Below are 12557 nucleotides of genomic sequence, written 5' to 3' on the forward strand. Positions count from 1 at the left end.
TCATTCTTTTGTCCAGTCCAATTGCACTCATTTTTGCCAGTAGTCTCCCATGATCCACCCTATCAAATGCTTTAGACAGGTCAATCGCGATACAGTCCATTTGACCTCCAGAATCCAAGATATCTGCTATATCTTGCTGGAATCCTACAAGTTGAGCTTCAGTGGAATAATCTTTCCTAAAACCGAATTGCCTTCTATCGAACCAGTTATTAATTTCACAAACATGTCTAATATAATCAGAAAGAATGCCTTCCCAAAGCTTACATACAATGCATGTCAAACTTACTGGCCTGTAATTTTCAGCTTTATGTCTATCACCCTTTCCTTTATACACAGGGACTACTATAACAACTCTCCATTCATCTGGTATAGCTCCTCCGACCAAACAATAATCAAATAAGTACTTCCGATATGGTACTATATCCCAACCCATTGTCTTTAGTATATCCCCAGAAATCTGATCAATTCCAGCCGCTTTTCTAGTTTTCAACTTTTGTATCTTATTGTAAATGTCATTGTTATGATATATAAATTTTATTACTTCTTTGGCCTTAGTCTCCTCCTCTATCTCGACATTATCCTTGAAACCAACAATCTTTACATACTGCTGACTGAATACTTCTGCCTTTTGAAGATCTTCACATACACACTCCCCTTGTTCATTAATTATTCCTGGAATGTCCTTCTTGGAACCTGTTTCTGCCTTAAAATTCCTATACATACCTTTCCATTTTTCACTAAAATTTGTATGACTGCCAATTATGCTTGCCATCATGTTATCCTTAGCTGCCTTCTTTGCTAGATTCAATTTTCTAGTAAGTTCCTTCAATTTGTCCTTACTTCCACAGCCATTTCTAACTCTATTTCTTTCCAGTCTGCACCTCCTTAGTGCATGACTACAGTTTTCTTTTTACTAACTGACATTTCAAATTCCTTCAGATTTTCATTCCAAATGTCCAGTCTTCTTTGTACTTCCTTTTCTCTCTTTCCCCAAATCACCACATCATCTGTAGATACCAAAGCACTCACTTCATCACTACTGATACTCTGTTTTACACGTTTTATGATTTCATCCATCAATATAATAATAATGGTGACAGTGCACTTCCTTGCTTGAGACTTTTTTTCTCTAAATGTTTCAGAGTCACCACTCCCCACTGTACACTGCTTTTACTCTCAAGATACATTTATATCTTGTTAATTTATGGTTTTGGTACATTCCTTTTACGTAGACATTCCCATACATGTTTTCCCTCACCTGTATCATAAGCTTTTTCCAAAAATACGAAGACGATTCTTTCCAGATGTTTTTCCATTATCGTTCGCACTGTAATTATCAAGTCTATTGTTGATCTATCCGGTATAAAGCCTCAAACTGTGTTTCTATTATATCGCTCAATCTTTTGCCTATGACTTTCTCCATTATATTTAGCCCTTGTGATAGTAGGGTTATACCCCTATAATTTTCACATTTCTTCCTATCTTCGTTTCTGAACAATGGTACAATGCTTCCTTGTTGCCAGTCTTCAGGTGTCCTTTCATATTTCCGTATGACAGAGAGGTCTTGATACAGTCAGTATAGTCCAATGCTTCCTGCTGCCTTAATCATATCAACAGTTAATTCGCCTTTTTCACTTGCTTTACCTTTAGTCATTGCTTTCACTGGCCTTTCAAGTTCCAACCATGTTATCGGGATCTCTTCTTTTTCTCCATCTGTTATTTCCATTTTCTCATCTCCTTCATCCGAGCTGTGATCCTCACTATAAAGTTTTTCAAAATACTTTGCCATCACCTTCTGAAGACCATTTTCGTAATGTATTATGGATCCATCTTCTCTCTCTAATGCCTTGATTTTTTCTTGATTTATTCTTTTCGATTTTATTACTCTGTATAATAGTTTCTGATTTCCTCGACTATCTTGCTCAATTTTGTTGGTAAACTCTCCCCAACATTTCTCCTCTTCTTCCTTGATACTCCTCTTTACTTGTAGTTTCAATCTTTGTTTTCCACATGTAACCTTTCTATCTTATTCTCATCCCACGGTATGCTTTTTGCTGTTCCTTATCTTTTTCCTTCTTCACCTTGTTCCTTTCTTTGAATTCTGTTTTTATTTCGTCTGTCCACCACAATGTCTCCTTTTCCTTAACGCTTGCTTTTGTTTTCCAGCATACCTCAATTGCTGCTTCCACAAATGTCTGTCTTAAATCGTCCCACTCTTCTTCTGCACTTCGTATTTCCGTGTTAGGCAACTTCCTTTTTATCCAATCTTGGAATGTCATTTCTTTATCCACCTCTTCCAAATCCCAAATCCTGATCTTTGGTTTCTTCTCAGTAAAATTTTAGGGATTTTTTCTCGTTTTAATTCCACAATTAATAATCTATGATCACCTTCCATACTTTCACTGGGGATTATCTTCGTATTCATGACGTATCTTCCTATTCTCGGTCTGTTATTATATAATCGATGCGTGTTCCATACTGTCTATCCCAACTATATCGGTTGATCTTATGGCTATTCCTCTTCATAAACCATGTGTTCATTATTATCAGGTTATTTCTGATACAGAAGTCCAACAGTTTCTCTCCATTTCTACTGCCATACCCATGTGGGCCCGGAACTTTCCCATATCCCATTCTATCAGTTCCCACATGAGCATTTAGATCTCCCATTATAATGATCCCATCTCCAGCAATATGTGCTTCCAGTTCATTGAGGAAATCATCTTTTTCTTCCACGCTACATCCTGTCTGGAGCATACACCTGTACTACCTTCAATAGTTCCTTGTTTACAGGTATGTGCATTATTATAATTATTTCGTTTACATACTCAACTTCAGCTATTTTTTCAACATTCTGATTCACTATAAATCCCACTCCATTTATTTTCTCTTTACTCTTACCCATCCAGTAAAAGGTGCACCCCTTTCTTAGTTTCTTCATTCCTTTCCCTTTCCATTTTATTTCACTTAATGTCAGGATGTCGAGTTTTCGTCTCTCTATTAGATCAATCAATTCATTTTCCTTCCCATTCATGGTTAAAATATTTATTGTTCCAAATCGGGTTTTGTTCTCTGATTTAACACTCGCACGAATATCAGTATTACCATCATATTGTGCAACCGTGGTCTGAGACTTGTCAGTTCCATTTCCATTTTGAAACTTCCATCCGAGGCTCGTATTATAGTTTATTGCATGTACAGATTTACTCATTTGCTGACCTGCTAAGCCTAACACATCTGAGGATTTTCTTTCGGCGTTTACTCCCTTAGCCCTTGAAGATTGTATTGTTCTTAAATCCAAACATCAACAACAAGCACCAACAAACGAAGATGTTAACTCTGCTCTACAGAGAAAATAATACGACATAACTGTTTCGCTGTCAGGTCTTTTAGGATGCCATACCTTTCTTTGCAGCCTTGGGTGAGCCGTCAGCGGACTGCGTAGAGCTACTGGTAGATCCCAGAGAAGACTGAGGCACTGCTGTTGCTTCGGATTCATCCTGAATGACATCGTTGATGACATCCTGGCAGAGTGGGTTGAGGCTCACCAGCTGAGGGCTGGGATCGGAGCAGCGCCGCTTGAACAGGCGCATCCTACGACAGAGATAACTGATGTAATACAATCACCGCTCTATGACACTGAAAGGGCTTCCTTAAATCTACTTAAGCAGATCTCTCAACCAACTGTGCTACAAGGTCCAAAATTGTTGTCGAGATGTCCAGAACCTCCATAAAGAAGGAAAAGAAATAACAGGAGAAAAAGAAAAAATGGGGAATATTAGTTTTATTGTTGCATTTCTTATAGAGTCCTACTTTTTTATAGAACTGAGGGGAGGAATATAAAGTTTGGTTTGGGTAGAGTCTTTACCAGCGATGAAAACTCGTAAAATTCCGGAATTGTGGCGCTGATAATCGAAAGTGGCAAAATTCTGCGTGTTTTTTCTCGACGGGGTGGCTGTTTCTCCTGCATCGGCCCATGCAGGCACGGCCTTACTCGGTGGTACACTCTAGTGGAACTCCGCGAAAGCAGGCGGACCGCTCCTCGACTGACTGAAGGGTAAGTTCAATTGTTTGATTTTTCATTTGTGGTGATGTCTTTGTTCAACGTTCCAATTTCATGACGTTTTGTGTAGAAAGTTTCTGCACAATGGATACATGAATATTTCCCTCATCACTGAACGAAAGTGTACCATCAGCAGAGTGCTGCAGGTGGCCCGGATTCAACTGGTGCTGGTGAGCGTTAAACAGTTGATCTCCAGTGGAACGTTTGAAAAAACTAAACATAACGAAGACGTGATAAAAGCATCTCTGCAAGTCTGGTTATCTTCCTGGGACAAAGACAAAGGAATCCTAAACGTGTGAAGGGTACAGTCCTCTATCTCTACAGGAATGTCCAGACAAATTAAATGAGCATGGGTCTTTACTCAATGACGGCTCGTGCAGAAAATTAGTTGTGTGCTGTAACCCATCACCCCTCCAAAAATAAACATATTTAGAAACACATGTGGTTTTCAAGAGGCTCTCCACAACACATATACACATTCCTCATACAAAACTAATTAAACACTCAATAACACCTGCAATGACAAATCATTCACGAACTCAGAACGTGCAATGATAGATCTTCTCAATGTTACCAAAATCATTGAAATAAAACCAGCAATGTCATAATGCAAAATTACATGTTATGTTGTTCTAGTGAAATTTACAAACTAGACATTATGCAGGGGCGGTTATTCAATGGAATGGAGGGAATGAGTCATTCCCTTAAAAAATATTACACAAAGAAAAAATTAAGCATGTTATTGCAACCAGTATTTATTTTAAGTTTTGTGTCGTTTGGTATAATATATAATTAACTTTATTTTAACGTGACAGTGTGCATGGACAGTTGAGAGCTGCAAACATACAGTTACTCCCATAAATATTCGGTCAGTCTGATTTTTCACACACTTTTATTGGGTAGTTATTCTTACACTATAATGATAACGTTTAATACAACGAAACATGTAGGAAAACATAGTAACACGTTATACAAACATTGTGATGTAATTCAAAATCTTCTGACAGTCATTAGTACGCCCTCTGTCGTACATTAAATAAAAGCAATAATTCCAGTGCCACCTCAAAAATATTCGGCCACTATACAAAAAGCAACATAAACTCGCATAATTCACAACAGTGTTACACATTCAGTACTTTGTAGGTCCACCTTGATGTTTTAGGACCTATTCCAGTCGATTCGGCATACTGGCGATAACTTTCTTGATGTAATCAGGGCTTAATGCCGCCCATTCTTTTAGCAGTCTCCTCTTCAAGTCTCTGAAGGAACTTGACCGCGGCAATTGCAGAGCTGCCTTCATTCGACTCCATACCTTCTCGATGGGGTTCAGGTCGAGTGATTGGTGGAGTTTCAAGACCTTCGGGCAGTTGTACAACAGCCACTCCCTGACAAGTTACGACTTGTGCTTGAGGTCGATATCTTGGTAGAACTTAAAAGTACACTGTATACCAAGTTGTTCCACAAATTTACGCAAATTGTTTTTGAGGATAGCCAAATACGCACTTTTTTGTCGAAGTATCTTCAATGAAACTCAGTGCACCAACCCCGTTCGATGCTACACATCCCTACACGATTGCTCTTCCTCCACAATTTTTTCCCGTTGCTTGTAAATTGCTTGTTCTCAGGTCCTCATGACGTTTCCAGCACACAAATTGCTTTCGATCGGACCTGAAGACGTTGAACTTTGACTCATCAACAAATAATACATCCTCCCACCAAGCACTGGGTTTGCGTACGAAGATTTTTGCGAACTCTAGCCGCTTGTTTTTATTTACTGCACTAATGTATGGTTTCCTCCTAGCTCTTCTCCGAAAGAACTCATTCCTTCGCAGCGCTCTTCGCACGGTATCAGTACCCACTTTCTTTCCACACTCCTCTAAAACAGCTGCTGCCAGTTTCGGAGCACTAATTTTCGGATTTCGTTTTCCATTCTGAAGCACAACCGCTCCTCTCGTTGTGTCAGCCTTCTTGGTCTGCCTGCCTGGGAAATTGAAACAATTCTGTCTTCATTTTTGCATCGTCTTATTATATCTCCAATTGTTGTTCTGGTTATGTTAAGCATCTGCGATATCTTTCTATGCGATTTACCTCGAGCACGATGGAATATCACGAGCTGGCGTTCTTCAAAAGTGGTATTGTGTTGTTTTTTGCACCCCATTTGATACCATTCGGCAACACTGCAGCAAAATAATTTCTGTACGACGTGTCTCGCGTCACCGCACTCCTGAACTGAACGTTTTGCAACGCTATCTGCCCTCTCTCTGTCAATGAAAACAACGGCAATCCCGGCCTTTTCGGGTGACCGAATATATTTGAGGCGTGTCATTTCACCCATGTCCACTATGTCCTTTCTTTTACAGCATACTGTACATCAATGTTCCGTGATTTCTCTTCGACCTAAGCAACCAAATGTAGTTTCGTAACTTGGACACATTTGGTTTCACATTCGGCTCATGGGTGCGTTATTGTCATCACTTTTTCGCGGATTTTATCAGTGGCCGAATATTTATGGGAGTGACTGTACGTCTGTCTCCATGAGCTCGCGTGATACTCACATCACGGCCGCTCGTCAGCAAGTGGCTTCACTCTGGTCCCTTCGTAATTATTCGTTCGGGTTCGGCAAGCTTCGTGGGGCGAGCCAAGGGAATGCATCTGACTACTCATTCCGTTCGAGAATATTTGTATGTGATAATTGTGATAAAACTTGTGAGAAAAAGATTTAATTGTGCTTGTATATCCAACTGAAGTGAAATATCGTACTGTGAGTTGTACCATTTAATTTACTTTGTGTTATTTGTGAAAATTACACCAAATTTACGTGCGCACATGTAAATTAAAGGAACTACTGCGATTCTGCCGGCTTAGAAGGGAATGCATTGAGTGTGCTCATTCCCCAATTTGAGTCTCTGAAGCATGGCAACTGTCGACGCGAGTGAGGAGAGCGGAGGGGGATGTGGATGCATATTAGAAACTCTCTTAATCCAGGGCATGAGTTCGAGGGCTTTTCAAGAGAAGAGTAATATAATTTCCGGTGGCAGGCCAATGCCTGATTTACCGGGTGTAAAAACTAAAACAAAACGTTGTGTTCGACACTTTAATACAGAGCAGTATGGAAAAATAGGCTGGTTATGTGGCTGTCAAAAAACATCAAAACTCTACTGTTGGCCTTGCGTTCTATTTTCAAATGAAAAGGGGGTGTGGAACAGTGTAGGCTTCGATGATATGAATAACTTGCTTAAAGCATCCCAGCGTCATCAGCAATCACAAACACATATCCGAGCTGAAATTCTGTTAACAACTTTCGGAACGACCAGAATAGATTTGCAACTCGATCAGCAGCGTAAACTGGAGACAATAAAACATAACGAGTTGGTAAAACAGAATAGAAAGGTGATCCAACGACTTATTGACGTTGTAATGTATCTTGCAAGACAAGAACTTCCTTTCAGAGCGCATGCAGAAGATAAAAGTTCCTTAAATCGTGGAAATTACATAGAACTCATAACGCTGCTGAGCAAGTATGGCGACACACTGGCATATCATTTGCAGAAAGCAGCGGTGTTCACAGGTCTTTCACATCAAATACAAAATGATTTAATTGACGGAGTAGCCAGTGTGTTATTGACCGAAATAAAGAAAGAAATATCACAGTCACCATTCGTGGCGATTATTATTGATGAAACTACTGATATTTCTGCCCATTCCCAACTTTCAACTGGTGTTAGGTACACGTCTGCTGATGAAGTACAGGAGCGATTTCTTGGATTTACCGACGTAAGCGCCGATCGCAGTGCTCCTGTTCTTGCAGATCACGTGTTCCACATAATGGACGAGTTCAACTGTGGTTCTAAACTAGTCGCCACCGAGCTCGATAGCTGCAGTCGCTTAAGTGCGGCCAGTAACCAGTATTCGGGAGATAGTAGGTTCGAACCCCACTGTCGGCAGCCCTGAAAATGGTTTTCCGTGGTTTCCCATTTTCACACCAGGCAAATGCTGGGGCTGTACCTTAATTAAGGCCACGGCCGCTTCGTTCCCACTCCTAGCCCTTTCCTGTCCCATCGTCGCCATAAGACCTATCTGTGTCGGTGCGACGTAAAGCAACTAGCAAAACTAGTCGCTCAATGTTACGATGGAGCCGCAGTGATGTCAGGAGACCTCAGTGGTTTACAGAAAAGAGTGAAAAACAAATATCCCGACGCTATATTCATACATTGTTTTGCTCACAGACTGAACCTTGTCCTTATACAGACAACTTCTAATATAAAGGAATGTAAAATATTCTTCATGACTCTGAGTAGCTTGGCCTCTTTCTTTTCTAATTCGACGAAGAGAACTGCTGCATTAGATAAAGAAGTCAAGAGACGATTTCCTAAAGTGTGTCCAACACGATGGAATTACAACGGAAGACTTGTTGAAACAGTTCGTGAACAAAAAGAAGAATTAGTTCAGTTGTTCGAGAATATCCTTGATAATCCAGAGCAATGGGATAGTCAAACGTATCACGAAGCTCGAGGTTTTAACAGCGTTCTCTCAGAATTCCAGTTCAATTTCATTTTATTAGTTGTCAGCGAGATAGTTTGCTTAACCGATTCTCTCTTTGAAATTCTTCAAACGAAAGCACTGGATGTAAATTTCTGTATTGCCAAAGTAGGGGAAACAAAAAGTATCATTCAGGGAAAAAGAAATGAATTTGAAAGAGTATGGAACAAATGTCAAGAGAGCTACGAGCTGCCAAAGAAGAGGTTACGTCAAAATGAAACCTGCGACATAAATTCACACTACCGTCGCATATATTGCGAGATATATGACAATATACATACCCAACTAGAGTTTCGATTGCAAGCACTCGAGAAATTAACATTTTTACAGTTAGTTGATCAAAGAAACACGAAGAAAAGTTTTCCTGAAGCAGCATTCTGTTCTTTGAAACAAAGTTACGGTCAGCATTTTGACTTCGCCCGTCTCAGAAGCGAGCTCAGCGTAGCTTATTCCTCCGATGAGTATCTTACGATGGGAGTTCTAAAACTTTTGTTTTATTTAAAAAGTAGTGGATTGTCATCTTCTGCCTTTTCTGAACTGTTTAAGTTATGTGCATATCCCAGTGTTCAGTGCTAGTGCCGAACGTTCCACACCTACTGCAGAAACACACAGGGACTCTCGAACTTATCTCTACTGTCGATTGAGAAGACGTTACTAACATTGAAGTCATCAAAGAATGAAGAAGAATTCTACAGCCTTGTCATAGAAGAATTCGTCAAGAAGGAGAGGCGGATGGAATTACCATTCAAATAGCACAAGATAATGTGAGTTATTATATTTATTTTACACATCTTCCTAGCTTATGATACGTGCTTCCCTTACTGTAAAAGTCACGCGCCGCCACTGACATTATGTAATTAAAGAGAATCACAATATCATGTCCTGATATAGAGAACATAAAAAGTACAATTTTTTCCTCTGCATTATTAACCTTTCCCCTCTTGTTATACCGCTGCCACGTTCTCATTTCGGTCAAAATGCAAGTGTAACCAGTGTTGCCGCTCTGTGATCGAACGAAGAATCGCTGTTAAGTGATATCTTGGCTGTTGTTTCCAGAACACATCGGAAAAGTTGGGTATGCATGCGCAAAAGGCAGAGTTCCTGCTTTTTGGCAAAAAGCTTCGAAATTCTCACTGAGCTTTGATCTGGCCAGCATCCGGCGTTACCTGGTTGTGAGAGGAGTTCATTGGCTGTGTTATCTCATGGTTCAAGTGTTAAGAGTTAGTTGTTGGCTTCAACGTACAAAGTACAGAGGGTTTCCGCACGGCATAATGAACAAACTAGGTCCTATTATGGTTAACGAAATCCTACAGAATTTCATGAAGTTTCTAAAAGACTCCCGGTACTATGGTTGAAAATAGCGAGGCATGTCAACACAACTAAGTTATAACTTGCTTTTCGATTTGTCCATGAAGACAATTTTCAAGTTAAGTTAATGCATTCTTTGTGGTTTCTATTACAGCTGAAGTCTTGAACATTTTAATGGATGTTCTAATTAGTATTCCTCTGGATATGAAACCGCGGGCATATTTTCAGAGTTGAAAGCAAAACTCAGAAAAATTCAGCCGTGAGTTAGCCTATGTATGTTCGCTGTCTGGCACATTCCTTGAACCTTGTAACCCAAGAGGCAATGCAAGTTGAGACCATGGGTGAAATTAAAAATTTTGTGCGCAGATACCCAAGCGTCTGGCAAGCTACCCAAGATGGTAACTCCAGTAACGCAATTTCTTTTCGACTAGCAGTTTTTCCCTTCAACCTTCTGTTGCAGAGTAAGTTCATTAAAATGATTATGCAGAATTATGAAAACACTCCAAAAGTCTGATGGCGGCACTAAAGCTATCTTTTTTCAAATTGAGTTCTTTTGGAATCTACATTCATTAGTACACATATTGCACAAATTTTAGAGCCAGTCGGAATTTTGAACGCTTTTCTGCTAAGATCCATCCATCCATCCATCCATCCATCCATCCATCCATCCATCCATCCATCCATCCATCCATCCATCCATCCATCCATCCATCCATCCGTCCGTCCGTCCGTGTGGCAGATTCCCTACCTTTTGTTTTCCTAGCCTTTTTAAATGACCGAAAAGTAATTAGAAATTTATTTAACATCTCCAGTGTTAAATTTTTCCAATCTCTAACTTATCTTCCCACAAACGAATATTTGCCTGAATTTGCCCTCTTTAATTCCAACTTTATCTTCATATCGTGATCTTTACTACTTTTAAGAACAGCACTCAAACTTATTCGTCTACTGAAGTCATTCCACGCCATCTCTCCACTGACAGCTTGGAACATACCAGTTAGTCGAGCCGAAACTCTGCAACATTTTTGTAACGTTAATCTTTTGTCGGAAATCACCAAGAAAAAATCAAGCTGCTTTTCTTTGGATTTTTTTTTTCAGTTCTTCATTCAAGTAATCCTGGTGAGGATCCCAATACAATCTAAACATACCTACTCTAGTTTGGGTATTACCAGACTTATATGCCCTCTCATTTACATCCTTACTACAACACCTAAATACCCTCATAGCCATGTGCAGAGATCTGTGCCCTTTATTTACAATCCCATTTATGTGATTACCCCAACGAAGATCTCTCCTAATATTAGTACCTAGGTACTTGCATAAGTTTAAAGGTATATTTTTAAGGTAGAATTTTGAATCTATGTAGGCTTTATAATAATGGTATTAAGCTTTGATATTTAAATTATAAAAGAAGATTAGGCACCATATTACTTTAAATATACAGTTTTTATTTGAATAGTAATTGTTAGGTTCTTGAAACTCAGAGGATTTGGCGGTGTTTTAGTCATTTTACAGGAATCTGTCCTGTAATCGATAGTACACGATTTCGATAGTACACGACATATTCGACTTGCTTTTGTTTTCAATTTGTATACCGCCATCGTAAGGTTATTTTTTAGAATGATAATTTTCTTAACTTCACACTAAAATTTACGTCAGGTCAAGGTGCAGCTTATGGTCAAGAGATGGATTAAAATAAAATAATTTAAATGGACCTTGCATTGAAAAAGGTGAAGCTGAATTTGAATTTGAAAGAAATATTGTTATATTACGATAATAAGTGATAGGAGTAAAGAGCTGGAATCGGAGGTAAAGCTTTTTGCAGATAATGTTATTCTGTAATAAATAATTTACCAGATTGAAAGGTACTGCAAAATGACATCGTTCACCCCATCAACGCATTACAAATGAAATGGCGTATGGGTTTTAATGCCGGGAGTGTCCAAGGACGTGTTCGGCTCGCCAGGTACAGGTCTTTTGATTTGACGCCCGTAAGCGACCTGCACGCCGTGATGAGAATGAAATGGAGACGACACATACACCCAGCCCCCATGCCACCGAAATTAAACAATGATGGTTAAAATTCCCGACCCTGCCGGAAATCCAACCCAGGACTCCTGTAACCAAAAGCCAGCACGCTAACCATTTAGAGATTGGAGCAGGATATAAATGTAGCAATTCAAACTGAGAGGACTTATCCTATTAGTGAAACTCACAACCTGAAATTTAACCCTATTTATCATCATACCATTGCCAACTGTCCATCTCACAATATTATAGTCGTCATTTTGCAGTTGCTCACTATCTGGTAACTTATATATTACTCTATACAGAATAACATCATCTGCAAAAAGCCTTATCTCTGATTCCACTTCTTTACTCATATCATTTATATATATATGGAAACATAAATGTCCAATAATACTGCCTTGAGGAATTCCCCTCTGAATGATTACCGGATCAGATAAAGCTTCACTTACTCTAATCCTTTGACTTCTGTTTTCTAGAAATATAGCCATCCACTTAATCCCTCTTTTGTCTATTCCGATTTCACTCAGTTTTGATAGTAGTCTCCCATGATTTACCCTATCAAATGCCTTAGGTAGGTCAATCGCGATACAGTCCATTTGACCTCCTGAATCCAAGG

General features: G+C 39.4%; 1 protein-coding gene across 6 annotated transcripts in view; it reads right to left on the reverse strand.

Moving 5' to 3' along the window:
* LOC136863890 (uncharacterized) overlaps nt 1-12557 on the reverse strand; it is a 446082-nt gene that overhangs the window by 200062 nt on the left and 233463 nt on the right. For 4 of the 6 annotated variants that reach the window (XM_067140287.2, XM_067140285.2, XM_067140286.2 and 1 more), the window contains one exon: nt 3404-3594. The exons of the other annotated variants lie outside the window; for them this stretch is intronic. In XM_067140287.2, the coding sequence (XP_066996388.2) occupies nt 3404-3593 (190 nt within the window). In that variant the 5' untranslated portion in view covers nt 3594. The remainder of the gene's footprint in view (nt 1-3403; nt 3595-12557) is intronic. 6 annotated transcript variants of the gene reach the window in all.

This window comes from Anabrus simplex, chromosome 2, assembly GCF_040414725.1.
Source record: "Anabrus simplex isolate iqAnaSimp1 chromosome 2, ASM4041472v1, whole genome shotgun sequence".
Classification (NCBI taxonomy): Eukaryota; Metazoa; Arthropoda; class Insecta; order Orthoptera; family Tettigoniidae; genus Anabrus; species Anabrus simplex.